General features: G+C 46.1%; 1 protein-coding gene across 4 annotated transcripts in view; it reads right to left on the bottom strand.

Moving 5' to 3' along the window:
* Nucleotides 1-21,254, bottom strand: part of Myh11 (myosin heavy chain 11) — a 98,883-nt gene that overhangs the window by 13,520 nt on the left and 64,109 nt on the right. For all 4 annotated transcript variants that reach the window (XM_021185416.2, XM_029470543.1, XM_029470541.1 and 1 more), the window contains 16 exons: nucleotides 19,211-19,404; nucleotides 16,737-16,858; nucleotides 16,575-16,644; nucleotides 16,255-16,415; nucleotides 14,500-14,608; nucleotides 12,710-12,841; nucleotides 12,415-12,621; nucleotides 11,399-11,536; nucleotides 10,680-10,803; nucleotides 8,475-8,646; nucleotides 5,244-5,456; nucleotides 3,939-4,083; nucleotides 2,288-2,494; nucleotides 1,028-1,132; nucleotides 785-937; nucleotides 336-584 (listed from right to left, as the gene is read on the bottom strand). In XM_021185416.2, coding sequence (XP_021041075.1) covers nucleotides 336-584; nucleotides 785-937; nucleotides 1,028-1,132; nucleotides 2,288-2,494; nucleotides 3,939-4,083; nucleotides 5,244-5,456; nucleotides 8,475-8,646; nucleotides 10,680-10,803; nucleotides 11,399-11,536; nucleotides 12,415-12,621; nucleotides 12,710-12,841; nucleotides 14,500-14,608; nucleotides 16,255-16,415; nucleotides 16,575-16,644; nucleotides 16,737-16,858; nucleotides 19,211-19,404 — 2,501 coding nt within the window. The remainder of the gene's footprint in view (nucleotides 1-335; nucleotides 585-784; nucleotides 938-1,027; nucleotides 1,133-2,287; nucleotides 2,495-3,938; nucleotides 4,084-5,243; nucleotides 5,457-8,474; nucleotides 8,647-10,679; nucleotides 10,804-11,398; nucleotides 11,537-12,414; nucleotides 12,622-12,709; nucleotides 12,842-14,499; nucleotides 14,609-16,254; nucleotides 16,416-16,574; nucleotides 16,645-16,736; nucleotides 16,859-19,210; nucleotides 19,405-21,254) is intronic.

The raw sequence follows: 21,254 nt of genomic DNA on the forward strand, positions 1-21,254 counted from the left end.
AAATGATGCTTAGAGTTACTTAGAACACCCAGCAGTGCTCCTCAGTATCCAGTGAGTGGAAGAGATAAATGACCCTCACTTTATTAGAGCTCGTGCCAGCCCTGAGGCTATGTCTGTCAGCAGGTTTCACAGTGCTTGTATCTAGAAAATTCTCAATGTTAAGCATTCTGATGTGTTCATGCCCTGACCTAGCAGCCCTCCTATGTCATGGCCACCTAAGATGAGACAAGATAGCCTTCCACAGTGTCCAGCAAAGTCCAGATGAGACTCAGATTCCCAGCACCTCCGCAGTGTGGCACAGAACTGTGTGAAGGGCAGTGAGCTTTCAGCCCTACCTGGTCAAATTTCTTCTGCTTCTTTTCCAGATTGGATACCAGTTGCCGCTGGTTGTCCAAGTCCACGACCAGGTCATCCAGCTCCTGCTGGAGCCTGTTCTTGGTTTTCTCCAGTTTGTCATAGGCAGCCGCCTTCTCCTCATACTGCTGGCTGAGGCCCTCCATCTCTTTCTGTAACCTCTTCTTCCCCTCCTCCATGACCTCGATGGTACTTGCAAAGTCCTGCAGCTTCTTCTTAGAGTCTGAGAGCTGGAATGGCCAAGAGTGGCAACCTGAGACGTGAACTCTCTTCCTCATCACTGAGGAAATCCAACAGTTGAGGGAGCTACTGAACAAATAAACCATACAGGCCCAGAGGAGACCCATGGGGACCCCAGAGAAAAGAGGAGTCCCAATGAACCCTGGAGGTGAGGAGAAGACTCACTGTGGACCCCAGCATGCTGGCACACCTGAATGTTCAGTGTGGAGACATGACGCTCCAGGTTTTGCTTAGCCTCCATCTCCTCATCCAGCTGGTCCTGCAGGCTGTTCCTCTCATCTTCCAACTGACGCAGCTTGGTAGACACATTGAGCTTCTGCCGGGTTTCTTCTTGGAGCAGCTCCTACAAGAGAGAACACACATGGTGGTCCCAGGGATGCCCCCTAGGACAGAGGCACTCCAGGTCTCCTAGATGGTGCAGTACAATACTCACTTGGGTGTCCTGAAGTTGGGATCCAAGGGAAGCCACATCTTTGGCCAGTTTGATGGCTTTGCCCTCTGCCTCATTGAGCATGCCAGTGACACTCTCCACTTCATTCTGGAGGGGATGGGGGAGAGTAAGAGACCAGGGAGATGAAACTCAAATCACAGATCAGCAAGAGGAGCCCTTTTCATGCAGAATACATCACACACTTTTGTGGGATAGGACCTGTGGTACCCGGTGACAGAAAATACACAGGAGGCAAGGGGCAACTGTGGACCCTTCTGGAACACATCAGCTACAAGCTAGGAATGCTGGCCCTACACTCTGTTCTAGACCCTTCCACTGTATAGACTAGGTTCAGTTAGAATCTACTTTATTGGGTTCCAAATCCCTACCAAGGTTGGCAGAGATGAGCTGCAGATCTGAGAGTTCCAGTACTGAAAGCACTCCTAGCCACTAGAGAAGAAACACACACGGCACAACTGTAGACAGGTCCTGCTCACTGCCTTCTCATAACTTTCATGGCCATCTGTTCTCAACTGCAGGGAATGACAACCATGGTGTTTCCCTGCTCCCTTGTCCCAGCTTGTGAACACAGGAAATATTCATCGAATTTTGGACCATTCTTTGGGAATGGGAACTCAGGTCAAATGCGTCTTCGAAGCTAGAAACCAAAGATAATCAGACCCTGTCATTCATCAGCTTCAGCTACCTCTGTTACTTGGGGGCAAACACCACATACATCTGACTGGGGCATCAGGCCCTTTGTAGTCTGGCCACAGCTCTCTCTGGTCCTGTTCTTATACCATTTCTTCTCTCAACTTGTCAGCACTGCTGGACCTTGACTTCTTCCCTTACCACGGGCCTTTGCATATGCTATACCTTCTGCATACATATGCATCTGAGTGTTAGACCTCCTAAGGGCAGCCTTTCCTGACCCCACTCCACCCCTGCACTCCAGGCTGTCCTATATTTGCCCTTAAATATTATGTGTGTCTCCTAGATTTTCTCTTTGTGTTTGTGACCATCTCTCCCACCCCACCAGACTGGAGTTCAGATGGGACAGAGATAATCTGTAATCTTCCTTGATCTTTTGTCTAAGGATGAAGCACAGTGTCTGGTATACAGTAGGTGCTCAATACATGTTCATCAAGTGTATGCATGAAGTTTTGACAAGAAGAATTGACACGGGAATACAAGGATGCATCCCGAGGAGCCAGCTTTCAGGCAGCTAGTGAGCAGCAGCTTGGTCGTGCTGCCTGCCCTCACCTGTAGCTTGTGGACCTTGTCACTGAGCTCAGCCCGGGCACGCTCCCCATCACTGCACTTGGACTGCAGATCCTGCAGCTGCACCTCCAGCTTCTTCTTCTTGTGTTCCACCTCCTGCTTTGCCTGGCCCATGACACGCAGCTCCCCAGCCAGGTCCGCGTTCTCCTTCTCCAGTGTCTGCTTGCTTTTGTCCAGGTTTGCCTTGGCCTGTCAAGGGAAGTAGAGAGGGGGTGGGCTTGTCTCCTCTCCCTGCCCCACTCCCAGTCCAAGGGAAGGGAGGAGGGGTGCATAGAACATATGCAGGACTCTTGAAATTCTAGTTTCCGAACTATAGGAATCAAATCAAAACATACCCATGTCCCTGAGGCCTGTTCTGTATAGGTTACCAAATTTTAGGACATTTCCAGAAAAAATCTGAATTCCCAGATTGTTTTTTAAACAACTTCATGTTGTGACTGTGGCACTTTGCTCAGATGGCCACATTTGTTAAAATGCATTGAAAGGTACACTTAAAGTTGGTAAATTTAGCCAGGTATGGTGGCATAGATCTCTAATCCCAGCACTCAGTAGTAGAATCCTGAATGTGAGGCTTGAGTTACCTAGTGAAATCATGTCTCAAAGAAGAGAGAGAGAGAGGAGGGAAGAGGGTGAGAGAGAGAAAGAAACAAGGGGAAAGAGAAAAAAAAGGGAGGCAGGCCATGGTGGCTCACGTCTGTATTCCCAGCATTCCAGCTGAAACTGGGGGATTACCGTGAGTTCTAAGACAACCTAGGCTATAGAATGAGACTCTGTTTAAACATAAGAAAAGTGTGTGTGTGTATGCGCGTGCACGTGTGTGTATGTGGTCTGTTTACGTATTTCAATAATTTTACATGTTTCAACAATTTTGCGTATTTCAATAATTCTGACTTTCAAAGAACAAACTAAAGACCTAGAAACAGAAGTTATACCTTCCCCCAAGGCAGAAACCAGCCAGATCTAGGTAGTGGCTGCTGTTCATGCCGCAGCCCATCTCCCTTTGGTCTGGTTGCCATCACTTTCTCATTTTTCTTTTGCATTCATTGTCTAATTTGCCCTGATATTTCTGTGATCAAGTTATTTTACCTAACCAGCTCATATATATATATGAGTCACCTAAGGAAAAAGAGTGGATAAAAAAACAGGAAAAAGAGATGGACTTGAACTAGTGAGGAGAATAGAAGAAGAGAAAACCATGTGGCTCCTGGAACCCAGGCAAACCACCTGCTTCCAGATCATCTCGCCCCCGCCCCCCACATGATATATATCTAGGGTACACAATTTCTGTAAATCTGAGAACCATGGATCTCACAGCTCTCTGAGTTGTAGGATATTTGTATTTGAATGTAAAGAAGCAGCGTGGGGAATGGAGCCACAGGACTCAGACTGAACATGACTTGCCTGCTTTTCATAGACACCGTCTGCATGGCCTGAAGATCACTTTATCAATTAACTTGGTATACTTGAATTCTGACGGTGACCATCTCATGAATGCACCGGTAGGAATTTTTACTTGTAACACACAGAAAGCTCTAGGGTTTTTTGGGAGCATTTCAAATTCCAACGTTCTAGACAAGAGTGGGTGAAGTCTGCCATCATGACGTGGTTTCTGGGGTATCTCCTGAGCACGCACCCTTTTGAACTGCTCCAGCTGCTCTGTGAGTTCCTCCACTGCCTGTGTGTGCTTCTGCCTCATCTCCTGGACCTGGGCCTCATGGGACCGCGTCTCCTCATCCAGGGCCTTCTTCAGCACTGTCACCTCCTGTTCCCTCTTGGCTCTAGGGGAAAAGAACACAGTGGTTGACACTTAGGCAGGAGACAGAGGTTTGCCTGTGACAGTACTGTGCAAGGGGATAAGAGGTCTCCTGGAACCCAGAGCTGAAGTCCTCCCTTGCTGTGTGCCCTACAAGCAACCTGCCTAACCTCTCTAGTCCTACAGTTTTGTCTCAGCTGTGAAATGGGGAGGGTGTTATCTGCTCCCAGAACTTCTCAAGGGTAGCAAACCATCATACAAGCTATGAGTAAGAATGTGTCTGTGATCTACAGATGTCCCTTAAATATTAACACTGCTCAGATTTATGCAGCACTTACTATATGCTGGGGCCTGAACTAAGATTTTATCTATCCATTTGTTTGTTTGTTTATTTATTTATTTTAGAGACAGGATTTCACTCACTACATAGCTTAGGCTAGTCTCAAATTCACAATCCTCCTGCCTCCACTTCTGAGTGCTAGGATTATAAGCATAAGCCATCAACCCCAACTGGACCTGTTTTTCCATACATAGCATCTCACCCTCAGATCAACTCTAGGAGGCAGTGATGCCATTTTCAGGCTAAGTGGGGAAACAGCTTACCCACAGGGTCCTAACCATTCTGTGACAGAGCTACAGCATGAAGCCAGCCTGACTTTTAGCCACTATCTATATCTCCAGCCAGGTAGAACAACAAAAAGGTGACACTAACATTTGGTACATGTACAAACTCCAAAGGGTGTTGAATACAGGGTCACAGTTAACAGAGACCCTTCCCATAGTATATGTTTAAAAGATCTGTATGCTTATTAAATAACATATATTCACCAGAAACACATATTCTCTGGGGTATGGTTGTTCAGTCTTTTCTGTTTACTTATAGTGACTCTTGAATTGGAGACCAATGTGATCAATGTTATTTTTAAAATTTAACATAAAATATATATACATACACACAAACAGACAGAGGAAGGAATTATTTTAAAACCCTAACTATGAATGGAACTGAAGGAAATGTCCTTTTTGACCCCTGTTCTTTTACCATGCTTCAGTTGTTCTTGAATTCTGCACTACTACTCTCCTGCAGGTAGAATTAAACAGACTCATATTCTAGACACAACCAGGAAGGCTACTGGTTCCAGATCTGCTTGTGGTCAGTCGCCTCTGAGGCCCAGCTTCCAGTACCTGAGCTCCTGCTGGGTAGCTGTGCTGTCCAGCGTATCCTCCAGCTCCGTCTTGAGTGCCTCCAGCTCCTCCCCCAGGTCTCGCTTCTGCTTCTCAGCCTTGTTCCTGGCAGCCCGCTCTGAGTCTAGGTCCTCTTGTAGGTCTGAGATATGGCCCTCTAGCTCTCGAATCTTCTTTAGGGCATTGTTTTTCTGGGCGATCTCTTCATCAAGCCTGCCCGGAATGGAGAACCCAGGATTAAGACTCCCACAGCCCAGGCTATCCAATTCCACCAAAAACTGTTCTGGGTCTGACTCCTAGTGTCTCAAAGTGTAGGAGGCTCAGTTTAAAGAAAGCACTGGAGAAACAAGGATTGTAAATTACACAGGCCTGTTTTCTTCAACAGAAGGAAATGAATGACAGCTCGTCACCTGGAATACCAGAGTGAAAAGTGTTCAGTCAGCCTGGTGACTCTTTGCTCTTCTATTAGGATCCCCTATATCCTGAGCACTATTTGGGCTCTGGTCCTACAGTGAAGAGAACTCATCCCTATGAAAGAGGCTCCATGTACTTTGCACTGTCCACCAACAGAATTAATCCTTATGCTTACCACAGATCCTTTTCTAGACCCTAGTCCTGAGCTCTGTTTACCAGCCAGTGGAACTCATTCTTATTGTAAAAAATCATAAGTTCTACTATATTTAAATGTGTAAGGAAGATAAACTGTGAGGTCAGTCCCTGGAGGTCTTGACCCAGTGCCCATAAAGACGGTACTGTCCTGAGTTTCAGTCTCCTGTACCCCCCACCCCCACCCCGGACGTCAAGCTTAGGGGATGGGATCCCTGATACCAAAGATGTTAGAACTCATTCCTCCCACACCTCCCAAAACCAGGTGCTTCTTTTGATGTTGGAGATTCGCATAGGATGAGAGCACCACGTTTTAAATAAAAAGGCTAAAACAGGGAATGGTGGCAAACATCTGCCATCCTTGTACTAGGAAGACTGGGGCAGGAAGACCTCAAGTTACAAGCCAGGCTGAGATACATAATGAGATCCCGTCTCAAGAAAATAAAAAATGGAAACAAACCAAAAATAAAAAGGAGCTGGATGTGCTAATGCCTGTCAGTCATCTCAACACTGGGGAGGCTGAAGCAGGAGAGTGGCTGAGAGTTCAAGGTTAGTCTGAATTACATAGTGGATTCCAGGAAAGCCCCCCAAAGGGTGTGTTTGTATATCTATGCTTGTGTGTGTATGTGTGTGTGATGGTTTGTATATACTTGGCCCAGGGTGTGGCACTATTAGAAGGTGTGGCCCTGTTGGAGTAGGTGTGTCACTGTGGGTATGGGCTTTAAGACCCTCATCCTAGCTGCCTGGAAGCCAGTATTCTGCTAGTAGCCTTCAGATGAAGATGTAGAACTCTTGGCTCCTCCTGCACCATGCCTGTCTGGAAGATGCCATGTTCCTGCCTTGATGATAATGGACTGAACCTCTAAACCTGTAAGCCAGCCCCAATTAAATGCTGTCCTTATAAGCATTGCCTTGGTCATGGTGTCTGTTCCCTAAGTCAGTGTGTATACATACACTTTTTTTGTGGTGCTGTGCCAGGTAAAGCCTCTGCCCTGAGTCAATCTCCAACTCTTAATAAATGCTTTGTGAACACTGAACACTTCTGCTCTTTCATTTGCTCAGCCAGTGACTGGGTCCATGGTGTACCCTTGTTCATGTGTTCTTAGTGGTATTAAAACCACATCTTATATTACATATTTAAGAAGACACACATAGCTGGGCACTGGTGGCGCACGCCTTTAATCCCAGCACTCGAGAGGCAGAGGCAGGCGGATTTCTGAGTTCGAGGCCAGCCTGGTCTACAAGAGTGAGTTCCAAGACAGCCAGGGCTACACAGAGAAACCCTGTCTCGAAAAAAGAAGAAGAAGAAGAAGAAGAAGAAGAAGAAGAAGAAGAAGAAGAAGAAGAAGAAGAAGAAGAAGAAGAAGAAGACAACGACGAAGACGATGACACACATATACACAGATACACTTATATATATATAAAACAACAATAAAAGAGACCACGAATTAGAAAGAAAGCAAGGGGGTGTATAATAGGGGTTGGAGAGAGGAAGGGGAAGGGAGAAAATAATGTAATTATCTCAAACAACAACAAAATCATAAAAAAGTCAGCTCTCCAGTAGAGCAGATGTGGTGATCACGGACCAGGTGGGACATGAATGATGCCAAATGACAGAGCTGCAGGACTTCAGTGGAGGTAGAGCTCTTTCCTGGGGCATGGTGGAGCTATCATCTTTTTGTGTTCTAAGAGAAAATCTTGCTTTTGGAGCCTAGGCTGTCCATAAAGCCATGATCCTCCTGCCTTAGCCCCAGAGTGCTGGGATTACATCACATTCAGCTTGGCCATCCCACTTGACTATGATGCATGGGAAGGCCTAAGACGAGGGACAAGCTGGTGCTTTGATGTCATTGTGCTTACACCCAGAGAGATTAGGCTCTTACCAGGTAACCCAGCTACTGTTCTGCCATAGACTGGTGTTCCTGAGCAGCATATTTTCATTAGTCATCTAAGCTCTACCATGCACTCCAAATTAGAAAAGAGAGGTGAGCCTGGAGATAAATCATGAAGCCCGGGCTTGAGTCCCAGATCTGCCTCTCAGACCTGCTCAGTGTGAGTAGGTCTCTCCTTTACTCTCCAGAGAAGTGAGGGTAAGAGAGCACACCTGGTTAGGGGCCTTGAGGATGCTTCCAGGGACGAGCTGAACATTTAATAGAGTGATAAATGTCACTTGCAACCGTGATATCCCTGGCTTGAGGCCAACTGAATGCCAGGAAAAAGGAAGAAGAGAGGTACTAGGAGGGACACGTGACTGGGGCTGTGTGGGTAGAAGTGTGGGCGGAAGCTAGCATGCACAGAAAGATTTGAGAGAGAGTAGAATGGAGATGATGAAAGCCACTCCAGCCTAGACATGTTTATGATACCAAGAGATGAACTCAGTGGGTGACTGAGAATTCAGAACTGGGGTTCAAATGAGAAATTCTGGGTACCGCAGGTGCTGCAATCCTATTGGAGTAGGGGCACCGCAGAAAAGATGAGTTTGGAAGGGAGAGGATCAAATGTGAGGTTTAGGGGTCAGAGCATAGTTGAGAAAGCTTGCAGGAAACCAGGTCTGACAATTGACGTCCATGCTAAGGGCCCCTGGACACACACAGACACAGACACACATATGTACACATAGCACACCTGGCTAGAGCTGCCTGTAGCTCTTCCTCTTTCTTTGCCAGCTGCATCTTGAGCTCTGCAATCTGGGCCTGCAAGTCAGCGATCTGCTCATGGAAGTCACTGGCATCACCCTCCAGTTTCCTCTTGAGTTTCTCCAGTTCCTGCCGGCTCTTCTCCTCTTTCTTCAGCCTCACTGTAACAGAGCAAGAGCTACCTCAGTTGGGGGCTGCCCCCAGGAAGAAACATGGGTCTTTCTACCTGGGCTATGGACACTGCACACTCAGCCCTAGACCTTCTCCAGTTTACTTTAGGGAATGCCGAGCTTGGGGGAATGCTACGAGGATGTGCCTCCTACAGTGTGGAGCCCAGGTAGAATCTCTTTCCCAGGATAATCTGACTTTCTAATGGTTCCTTTCTGACTTTTTCTGGTTTATTTGTTTTCTTAAAAAGATTTATTGGGGGCTGGAGAGATTGGTTAAGAGCACTGACTGTTCTTCTAGAGGTCCTGAGTTCAATTCCCAGCAACCACATGGAGGCTCACAAGCATCTGTAATGGAATCTGATGCCCTCTTCTGGTGTGTCCGAAGACAATGACAATGTACTCATATACACAAAATAAATCCTTTTTAAAAAAGGATTTATTTTGTGGGTATATATGTGAGCATGTGAGCACACATGTGTGAGGGAGACTTTGGAGGCCAGGAGAGGTTGGTAGATCTTGCACATCTGGAATTACAAGAATTTGTGAGCCACCTAGTGTGGTGCTAGGATTTTTTAAAGTGACTGTGTAGAATAGTTCTACAGGTTTTGTGTAGATTTTGTGATGACATTTTCATAGACACCCATGATGGCTCAATCGAGGCTTGGATTTGCCTCAGTTGCTCTCTTTCCCTCTTCCCCACTCCTTTGGTCATCTTTCTTTATTCAAATAGTTCTTCTTTCTGCTTTCATGGCTTTTCTTTTTTCCATGTGATTCCATGTGAGAGAAAAGGTCTTGTTCTCTTATCCAACCTTCCTCTCTTGCTCAGCCACCTATCCTATACACCTTAACACTCCTTCTTTTCCATATGTCTCCTTCAATTTTCATGTCTTATTCATATGTACTTATTTAAAATCTAGATTCTGGACTGGGGATGTAACTCAGTTGATAATGCTTATCTTGCATGCAATTGGGTTCAATTTCCAGCACTGTATAAGCTCAGCATAGTAGTATTCCTGTGTAGTGTTACCTGTTACACCAGCATTTGGGAGGTATAGGCAGAAGGATCAGGAACTCACAGCTAGCTTTGGCTACAGAGTAAGTTTCAGGCCTGCCTAGGCCACATGAGACCCTGTCTCTAAAAATAAAGTAAAATAGGGCCAATAGGGTGACTTAGCAGGTAAAAGCACTTGCATCAAGCTTAACAATCTAAGTTCAATCCCCAGGTTTTGCAAAGTATAAGGAGAGAACCAATTCTACAAAGTTGTCTTATAATATTCCATGTACATGGTGTGACATGCATGTGCATACACACAAATATGCACATATATACCATACATATACATACACACACCACACACCATACATACACACACCACACAATATACACCACACATACCATATATACACACAACATATACACATTGCACACGCATACATACACATATCACATAATACACATACCACATACACCATATATACACACACCACATATACCATATATATGTACATACAACACACATATATATATACCATACATACACATGCATACACATTTATCACACACATTACACTCACCACACATATCATACATACAAGCACACACATATCACCCCCCACATACCATACATATACATAACATACACATATATACCATACATACACACTTATATATACCACATATACACACTGCACACACACATACCATACATAGAAACACATACATATCACACACACACCACACATACCATATAACACATACACATATACCACACATAGACATGCATACACATTTATCACATATACCACACACACCACACATACCATAGACACAAGTACACATATATCACAACCCCATATACCATATATGGTAATACATTCACACAGCACTATTTTATTTTCTATTTTCTTTAAAATATAAATTAAAAAATTTCAAAACAAAATATTAAAATCTATATTCTTCATCTGAGAGGAAATGTATTTGTCTTTTGAGCCCAGTTCATTTTACCTAACATTTCCCCACTCACCCTCCAGCTCTGAGATCATGGACTCATGCTTGCTCTTCAGCTTTGTGAGGTTTTTAGCCTTTTCTTCCTCTTCTGCTAGGTTGGTTGTCAAGTCACTGACCCTCTCTTCAAGGAGTTTTCGTTCCTTTGCAGATAAGGGAGAAAACAAAAAAGGTAAAAAAAAAAAAATCCCCATTTCAATCCCAGGTGAGGAGTTCTGAATAGAAGAAGTTCCCACGCTGTCCACTTCTCACCTCATGACAGTGTGTCCTGCACTCATGTGCAGCTAGGGGACAGTCTCATCCCTGCCTCATGGCAGCTTATCTCTGCCTCAGGTCCTTTGCACAGCAGGTCAATGTTCTATTTCTAATTGATCCTCAGTTTTCTTTCATGCCACATCCTCCAGAAAGCCTCCTTAGAGATCTTCCTTCATCCCCTAGTGTTCCGCTCCTAACAAGGTGAACATCTCCAGACCCTGGTTACAATGGCAACGGTTCCTTCTATCTCACTAGAGTGTAAGCCACAGTGCAGGGTCCTGGCTTCCTACTCCATGAGTGCCCTGATCTATAGTGGCCCAGCCCACAGAAGACCTAGAGCTGATGCCTAGCTTGAACTAATGGGATGCAGCTGGCGTGTGATTACTAACTGAAGTGGCTGCTTGTCCTCCATTTTCATGGGGTGGTTCCACTGTTAGTGCTTGATATGCCGTGTCCCAGGCAAGCCTGGCACATCTAACTCACTTTTGAAAGTTTACTGTTCTGATCATCCATAACCAAGATGTCATCCTCCAGTTTCTTGATCTTGGCCTCAGCCGTGACCTTCTCTAGCTGTAGTTTCTGTCTGGCGGCCTCCTCCTCCTCCAGTTGCTCCTCCAGGTCCTTTGTTGGGGGATAGACAGGGATCACAGCTTTGCTGGAACGAAGTCACTAGTGGAGATCTAGAGCTAGCCAGCATGGAGGCTGGGATGAATACACCCTGTTCTTTGCTGTCTCCTTAAGAAATGAGGAGATGGAAGCCCATGGAGGCTACTCTGCCTCGCTCCATATCAGTGTTCTGTTACTGGGAGTGGGCACAATACTCTGGACACTCTCTAATGCTTGCTTCTTCCAGAGGCAGGTAACTAGGCCCCTTGAGTATGTGGGGGTTAGGAATTTTCAACACTATCAGAAGGAACTTATAGATTGTAACCCCAGAGGTCTGGACTATGAAAGTCATCATGGTTTCCTCCTTCCTCCTTCTAGGGACAGTCTATAGCCATGATGAGAGGAAGCCCAAGCAGCCACATTAATTGGCCGAGGAACTGGCACCTCCTGCTAACAGTCATATGAATAAGGCACAAAGATCTTCTAGCCCGTTGAGCCTTCAAATGACTGGCCCTAAATGGAACCTTGATTTGCTAACCTTATGAGTGGTCATAGCCAGAATTACTCAATTAAGCCCCTCCCCAGTTGTGGAATACTAAGATAAATATGGATTATTTGAAGCTGCTATATTCAAGCTGTTTTGTTACAGAGCAATAGCTGACACAATTATCCTTTAATACCAAATTGCTAACAGGAAGGGGGTCAGCATACAGAAGACAAGACATTAGACAGAGCAGGCTCTGGAGACTTCTATTCAGTCCTTGCCTTAGTTCTGTGGTTGGGACAGATTGTTCTCTAAACCTCAGTCCCTCCATCTTCCAGCATCATCAGATGCCTTCACTGAGGATCTAGTGAATCTATTCCGGCCACAAGCTGCCCCTGCAATGTCTTACTAGCATCTGCTGAGCCATCTTCTTCCTCTCAGCCTGTAGTTGCTGGCCCCGGTCTTCCTCTTCCTCCAGGCGGGCCTCCATCTCATGTAGGATCTCCTCCAGTTCCTGCTTCTTGGCTGCCAACCGGACCCGCATCTCCTCAGCCTCAGCATACAGCTCTGTCTCTGCCTGCAACTGCTCCTGCAGCAGAGTCTTCTCCTCAGCCAGCTGCATGCAGGATGAGGATGCAGGATTAGGAAGCGGGCCGAGCCCTTGGCTGTTCTGCTCCCATGGCTCATTGCACCCCTGTCTGTACCTGAGTGTGTTTCTGCTCCAGCTCCTTCAACTCAGTCTCTGCCTTCTGCTGCCGCTCCTTGATCTTTTGCATCTCCTCCTCCTTGGCCTGCATCTCCTCCTCTTGCCGTGTCACTTGGAGCAATGGCTTTACCTGTGTGTATGTACACAGACATTATTAGTGTTTTGGCCAAAGGAAGCGATTTTCATCAAATATTAGGTTGGTTCACAGATGATTTTACCAACACCCATCTAGGAAACACTGGGCAATGTCAGGGATATAATCAGATGTCAAAACTGGGATGGAAGATTCTACTAGTATCAGTAGGTAGAGGCCAGGGATATGGCTTATATTCTAGAACAATTTCTAGGAATATCTTCTACAAGTCAGATAAGCCCAAACTATTAGCATGGGAAATGTGAAGGCTGTGAGGAATGTGAGGGACCTTACATTGTCTGTCTGTCTGTCTCTTTCTCTCTCTTTTTCAGTGCTGGGGATTGAACCCAGTAATGTGCACTTGAGCTACACCCTGAATCCACAGGCCTCTCATTAGACCAGTTTATTAGAACAAAATGAAAAGAGAAAGAAGCAAAGGAGTTGAAGGTGGGTTACTCATCCATCCTTCACTGCTGCTGTTTCATGGTTATAGTCCCTGTTAGAACAGTGCACCGCATGCACTGTTTAAAAATAGTCTTGAATGTTGGCTACGGTGGTGCATGACTCTAATCCCAGAACTTGTGGGATGGGACAGAAGCAGGAGGATCTCTGTGGGTTCAAAATCAGCCTGATTTACATAGAGTTCTAGACCAGCCAGAGCTACATGGACACTGTCTCAAAAAAAGAGAACAAAAAGGCAAGTATTGAACTGAATCCTAGCTTTCTGATTCATCATTTAGAAATTATAGGTTTCGTAGCTCGTGTTTTACAACTTTGGTCTTTGAAAGGCATCATTTTTACTTGTTGGTTCCCCACCACTATCCCCATAAACAGTTGAACTAATGAGTCTGCTAAGGAAATGTGGCCTCTGTCACAGCAGCTGTGGAATCCTGCTTGTTATTATGGAAGATGGTTTTCTCGGAATAGTTCCTTGGAATGTGGGTTCCTGGGAACATTTGCAGAAACCAGCTTCCCCTTAGGCTTCTTCCCCAGCTTGTCTGGCACCCAGAGCCAGTGGACTCCATGGTTGCCTGCCTTCACACACTTAGCAGGGTTTCCCATTATCTGTTTCTGTGCCGTTCACTATCATCTGCTTCTCTAGTTGGCTGGCATGTCCATGAAGCCAGAGACCATGATGCCTAGCACACGCCTGCTGTATGTACAGCAGGTACTCAATAAATACTTTCTCAGGGGCCACAGAGAGAAGTGGGTTTCTATACTAGGGTGATAAGAGGGATTCTTTTTTTTTATTGATTTATTGATTTATTTATTATATGTAAGTACACTGTAGCTGTCCTCAGACACTCCAGAAGAGAGCATCAGATTTTTGTTACAGATGGTTTTGAGCCACCATGTGGTTGCTGGAATTTGAACTCAGGACCTTTGGAAGAGCAGTCAGTGCTCTTAACCACTGAGCCATCTCTCCAGCCCAATAAGAGGGATTCTTAAGGTGACAGAAACACCTTGATCTGCCTTAAGTCATGACTGTAACCCATTCAAAGGGGTGGACCTTTGCAGGTCTGCATGAGAGGTCTGTCTTCAGGCCTCAGATCCAGAGCCGCTTTGGAGCACCTCCATCCCCACATCTAGATCCCAGTAGGGCTTGGGGTTGCAGAAGTGGAGGATGTCTGGAAGGCGTAGGGCCAATCACTCACTTTGGTGAAGAGTCGCCACCATTGCCAGTTGCGGAGCTTAAGGTAGGCAGCGCAGTTCCTCTGGATCACCTTCATGGCTGTCAGCTGTTGCTGCCTCTTGGTGAAGGCCCTGGGAAAGTGAGGCAGGGAGCCATTAGGAGCTTCCCTCATGACTCATGCTGTCAGTCCCTGCATAGGACATCCCCCATTCGCTCCAGACAGATCTTTCTGAGCCAGAGTACCAACGTGAACTTGGGAAATCAAGCCACTCCCAGAGCCTTTCTCAGTAGGCAAGCGAAACTTGCAAAGCTAGAGATGACATCTAAGGGAAAGTTGTATGCCACGTTTCTTAGCGATCCTTCTGACCCCTGGTAGTGCCTGTTGAGTTCTGACAGACCTATTTATTCCTTGGTAGTACTTCAGAAATCTCAAACCTCAACACAACCAGCATTGTATTTCTTAAGGGCTTCTAAGTTTGAAAATTATAGAATGAGCTGGCGGTGCTAGTGCAGGCCTTAATCCCAGCACCTGGGAGGCAGAGGCAGGTGGATCTCTGTGGGTTCTGGGACAGCCTGGTCTACAGAGTGAGTTCCAGGACAGCCAGGGCCATACAGAGAAACCCTGTCTTGAAAAACAAACAACAGTAACAACAAGAGAGGGAGAGGGAGGGGGAGCGGGAGGGGGAGGGAGAGGGGGAGGGGGAGCACAAAGCTACAGAATGAGGACTGTAAGCCCATTATGCTATGGTAGCTGCTGCATTGGCAGTGGGTACATTTACGAATACCCATTATTATTAGGAAGACTAATTATTTTGAGAATAGTAATGATGACAACAGAGAACTTAATTATAACATTTAACATATTAGGTCTGCTGTTGTACTAAGGCTGCTCCAATATCTGGCCTTAACCATATTGAGTCTGTCTGATAATCAGCTTGACCCAACCAGGGCTCTTCAGATGTGGTGTGGGCTATTCTTGATGATAGCGCACACCCCAGGTGCTGGCACCCTAAGGGACCTCTCTGGGGTGTCGTCCTTTGAGGAACCTGAATCTTCACCTGACACCAAGCAGAACAGACAGAGCACTGAGACTTCTGAAGTCCTGCTTTAGTAATCCTATTTGGACATGGGGTTAGGGACACAGCCACAGAACCTTCCCTCTGAAACTCTAAGACTTCTGAAATGAAAACCAGCCACACTTCCTGGGCATCGTTCCATGAACTCCCCTTTAACAGTTTCTTGAGGTAGGAATGACTGCTCTCAGGAGAAACCTGAGCACATTAGACGAGGAAGTGAGAATAAGAGCCAGGTCCACTTTCTCCTCCTACTGAATGGGTTACCCCTCCAGCCTTAACAGGGGATGTGCCTGGTCTTAGTGCAACTTGACATACCGTGTTTGGTCGATATGTCCCTTTCTGAAAGGAAATGGAAGAGGGCAGGAAAGGACTAGGAAGAGAAGAGGGAGGGGAAACTGTGGTAGGGATGTAATATATGAAAGAATTAAAAAAAAAAAACCCAACCCATATCTAAAGCTCTCCAGCCCCTTGGCTGTTATTCTGTCCTTCTTACATCTATAGCCACTACATGCATTGCAATTGAAGCTTCCTTTTCCTCTCAGGCAGAAGCTGTTGATTAACGACACATCTTAAGAGAGATGGCTTCTTGGAATCAGGGAGTCTCGACACAGGGCTGGAAAGCCCCTTCTCTGGACTTATTGTTTTTTCTATGAATTTGTGGATTTAGGATACAGTTTTAGCATACAGGAAACTCTGCTTACTTTCTGGCAAGGTAGCCACGACACATTGCCTGGAAGGCCATGATGACATCAGTAATCTTCAGGTCTCGTTCCTCCTCTAGGTGGGCCAGGACCCCCGTTCGGAAGAAGATTTTGCTCTGCCCAATCCTGTACAGGTTGGGGTCAAGTTCGAGGGCTTTGATCTGAGGAGGGAGGAAGAAGGGTTTCCATTTTCAACTGGGCCATTTAGTCAGTGGTGACATGTGCTTGAGAACCATCCCACCCAGATCAGCAACTGGCAATGTGACCCACAGCAGGAAGGTCACAGTTGGATGTCTGGGAGGGTCCAGGCTTAAGCTCACCATGAGAATGCAGGCTTGCTTTCCATCCATGAAGCCTTTGGGGATGGCGTTCGCTGCCAGGATCTCATAGCTTAAAACAGAAGGCAAAAGTCACCCAACACATCTCCATCATTTGTGCTTCTCCAAGGCTTGCTCCATACTGCCCCACCTCAGCAGGCTTACCGTTGCCGGAACTCTTGGAAGACAATCCGGTTGGGGAAGCCCTGACGGCAGATGCGGATGCCTTCCAACACACCATTGCAGCGCAGCTGTTCCAGCACTAGAAATGCATCCAGCTTGCCAGACTGTGGGGATGGAAGAGGCCAGTGAGCACTGGAGCAGCAAGCCCTGCTGGAAAATATACCTGGAGGTCTGTGGGGTCTTAACAGGGGTTAGCTGAGAGACAGTGTGCCTTGTTACCATCTCTGGGTTTCCACGTTTTGGCCCTATTTTTCTTATTCTCCCCATTGTGCTTGGTGGTGCCAGCACCCCTGGCTAGAAGCTGAAGTTATTCCATCACTACCCTCTCCCTTACTTCTGGGCCATTACCACCCTTAGCTCTTGCCCCCCATGTCTCTCCCAGTAAGTTTCTTTTAAAAATAAAAACCAAAACAGATGTGGTGTGCAGATGTATACATTCATGTCTTCGCATGTCTATGAGAGCATACATGTTCACTTGTGTATGTGTGCATGATATGTGTGTGGTGGATATGGATGTGCATTGTGTGATGTCTGTATATTCATGTGTGTTTGTACACTACACATTTGAATGCACAAAGTTGGTGTCAGAAATCATCCTCATTCACTCTTCTATCTTATTCATTGAGACATTCATTCATTCATTCATTCACTTGAACTCAAAAGTCACCAGTACCAGTAGTTTCTTAGCTGGAATTCTGGGGGTTCCTTGTGTCTGTCTTCTGAGACTGAAGTTACAAGTGGCCACCAAACTCACCTAGCATTTATGTGGGTTTCTGGGGTTCCAAGTCACACTTGTGTGGTAAGCACATTAATGGCAAAGTTACCTCCCCAATCTACTTTTTTAGGCCATTGTCTGTCTCTGCCCAGACAACTGCAGCACCTTCCAACTTGATCATTTTCCCTCAGCCCTGACTGCCTCTTCTAACTCCTCATTTGGTCTAAAGTATAATTTTGATCATGACCTACTACTTAAATTCCTTCAGTAGTTTCCTATAGACAGGATACCAATCTCTAGCCATCACAAATGGAACTCTATAAGCTAGTATAGTCCCATCCCTATTTTATACCTTTATGTACCAATATGAAACAAAGGGACTGGGAGGATGCCTTGCTCCACAAAGTGCCTGCCTTGTAAGCATGAGAGCCAGAGTTCAAATCCACAGAACCCATATAAAAACCTGGCATAGTGGCATGGACCTATAATCCTAGAACTGTAAGAAAGGAGCACAGAGACAGGAGGATTGCAAAAAGCTCATGGACCAGTTCATCTGGTCTACATGGTAAAGCTCCAGGCCAGTGAGAAACCTGTTCCACCCAGAAACAGAAGATACCTACGGACTGATGCCAGAGCTTGTCTTCTTACTTCTATAGTACACTGTGTATGTATACCCCACATCCACAGGCATGTGTACACACATGTACACAAACAAAAACAATACACAATTACCTAGCTATAGTTTTCCTGCCTAGACTTAATTTCTTACCTCTCTATCTTTTCTTACCCCAAGATCTTGGCCTGAAATGCCTCCAAACACACTCATACTCTGCTATGTACTTCACCAAGTTGATGATACCCATACCTTTAAAAATGGCATTTATTTATTTATGTTGTATATGGGGGTAGGTGTGGGTACAGGTATGCCACATACATATGTGAATGTCAGAGGACATCCTGCGGCAGTCAGGTTTTCCTTCTACCATGTGGATCTTAGGGATGGAACTCAGGTCATTAGCCTTAACAGCAAGAGCCTCTGCCCACTGAGCTACCTGCCCAGCCCATCTGCCCATTCTAAAAGTTCTTGAAGCAGAAGCAGTTAGCCAGATTTCTGTTATTTTCCTGATTTACTATCATGTTTCTAGGCTATGTATCAAGGTCCCTGTGGTCTCTCATAATCTCAGCATCAGTGACATTTTGGGCCCACTAATTCTTTGTTCTGGGAACATACTGAGCTGTCCCTCAGCCTCCGTGCCCTCTCTCTACTAGATGCGGTAGCAATCCTCTTTCCATTGTGACAAAAGCAAATGTGTGTCCAGTGATTTCTTCAACACTGTATCCCAACTGTCAGTCACAGTGGCAGCTTGGCCAGCATTTACTGGAAGAATGGAAGAAATGGTGGCCTCACACCCCATGCTTCTAACTAGCTGAGCATTCTCTGGGAAGATGCCCTTCCCTCCTTCCTCCTCCCCTCCTTTGTTCCCTCCCCCTTCCGTCCCTTCTTTCCCTCCTTGCTTTCCTTTGCTTTCAGGCATGTGGAATAGGCCCAAATCCAGACAACTTTTTACATGTGTAGGTGCAGGCCTTCTTTGATGGTGCTCAGGGCAGGAACCAAGGTCAGACCTCTCTTTCTGCCCATTCACCTCATTAGTGTACCTTGCTGTCTCCCAGGTTCCTTTCTATAGCCCCCCACCCCAGTACTATCCCGTATGCAGGAGGCCCAAGTTGGGATATGCCTCACCCTCTTCTCATGGTTGGGGATGATGCAGCGCACAAAGTTAGGCGTGGTATTGCGCAGTGTAGTCATCAGTTTCCCCAACTGCTCTTTGTAGAGCTGGCCCACGGTACGGAACATGCCCTTTTTGGTCTTGGAGGCACTGGGCAGTGAGCTCTCAGTCATCTTGGCCATCTGGTCCAGCCCCACAATGCGGTCCACTGTGGGGTACATGAAGGGTAACATCAGCTTCTGGGCTCTGCCACAAGCCAGAGGACTGAGCTGTGAAGATGGTGATCAAAGGAGGTTTTTTGTGCAGGTGATACTCTGGGAGATGACAGATCCCATCTTGGGTACCATCCCCCATTATTTCCCTCTGGTGGTCAGTGCTTCTACTGCTAGCAGGACAGAGATGGGAAAAGAGCCTCTAAGTACTGTCAGTTTGGACATCCTTCAGGACACCTGAGTGTCAGAATAAGCCAATGTCCTTTGTTCTTTTCACAGAAATCAAAGGAGTCGGTTTCATTCTTGGCATTAAACTCACTGAGTACCCTGGCCCTGGCACCATGTTCTGAGTTTAGTTTCCCTTTCTTAACAATGGAGGCAATAACAGTATCTAACTCCTAAGGATGTAATGTGGACACAAGGCATAGAGAGCCCTCAGCTTCACAGTAGTCTTCAATATTTCCTTTCTTCCTGGAGATTTCCTAAGAAGTGACCATGTATAGGCCCCAAGCACTCACCAAAGACCCTGGCCATTTCTCCCCATAGGTTATTGATCTTTAATAGGAGGCATACAATGAAGTGTACTATATCAGATGGTGAGCTCTGGTTAAAAAAATCAAGGATAAAGGGAGGGTGAGAGGGAAGGAATGGGAAGAGGAAATAAAAAGGAAGAGAAAAAGAGAATGGAACAAGAGGAGAAGGAAGAGTGGCCTTCCTTCAACAGGGTGATGAGGAGTGTCTGAGAAGTTGATCTCTGAGAAGATACAGAAAAGGGGGAGGTATGGTGGCCCACCATCTGTCCATGCAGACATAGGTATCCAATGAAAGGACATCCTGGTTAGAAGATACAGCAAGTGCTCTGAGGAGGACAGGTAAGTGCTCGATAGACCAGGTATTAGTGGGGAATATTAGCACAGGGGAGCTTCTGCTTTGGGCAGGTGCCCTTCCACATAGCCATAGACTTCCTGTGCCTTCTCTAGGATGGAATGAGAAGCTCCAAGAGTCCAGAAGGTGCTGCCATCATGCCCAGGTGATGCGGCACTAGATGGAGCCAGAGCATCCTATATGCCCCAGCTCTATATGCCTCAGCCTGTGATTGAGTAGAGAGGCCCTGGTGCAAGGCTGAGAACCACTGGTGAGAGCCAACCTCACACAATTCTGGGGCAAGTGAGATGTGGTGTTGACCCAGTTTACAAATGAGGACATCCCAGCTCAACAAAGTTAATCAACATGCCCAAGGTCATATTGATACATGGCAGAGACAAGAAGACTGTGCCATGCATCCTTCTGACTTCAGAAAAGGACTGCTTCATCATGCCCAGATATACCACTTCCTGGGCCATGAAACGGGACCTTCTCAGTGAGTCCAGGAATGGGCTGGGGAAACTCAGTGTCCCTTGTTTTTCAGTGTCCCTTGTTTAAGAAGATGTTATGAATTGAATTTTCCAGAAAAAGGGGCAGATCTATGTTAAAGATTCTACAAGGCTGACAGATGAGTACCTATGGAGAGTTGGAATGTTGCAGATTCAGAGCCAAATCATCTTGGGCTATTTTTAGCTCCTATTGGCCGTTTACTATCTGCATCCATGCCTGACCTAATATTAATCTATCATATGAAACCTTTGGGTCTGTCTTAACAGACTACCATCTTCCATTGGCCCCAAAGCTAAGAATATCATTAGGTCCCCTCCAGAGTCCTTAAAAGATTGCCTTGATTTATGACTTCCTTTTGTTCTGGGACATTAAAATCTAATAAAACCATCTCCACATTGAGACATGCTATTTGGGATATCCTGAACCTGTGTTCTCCATCCACAGTCACTCTCACTTGGCTAAGGATAAACTC

Source organism: Mus caroli, chromosome 16 (genome assembly GCF_900094665.2).
Source record: "Mus caroli chromosome 16, CAROLI_EIJ_v1.1, whole genome shotgun sequence".
In the NCBI taxonomy this organism is placed as follows: Eukaryota; Metazoa; Chordata; class Mammalia; order Rodentia; family Muridae; genus Mus; species Mus caroli.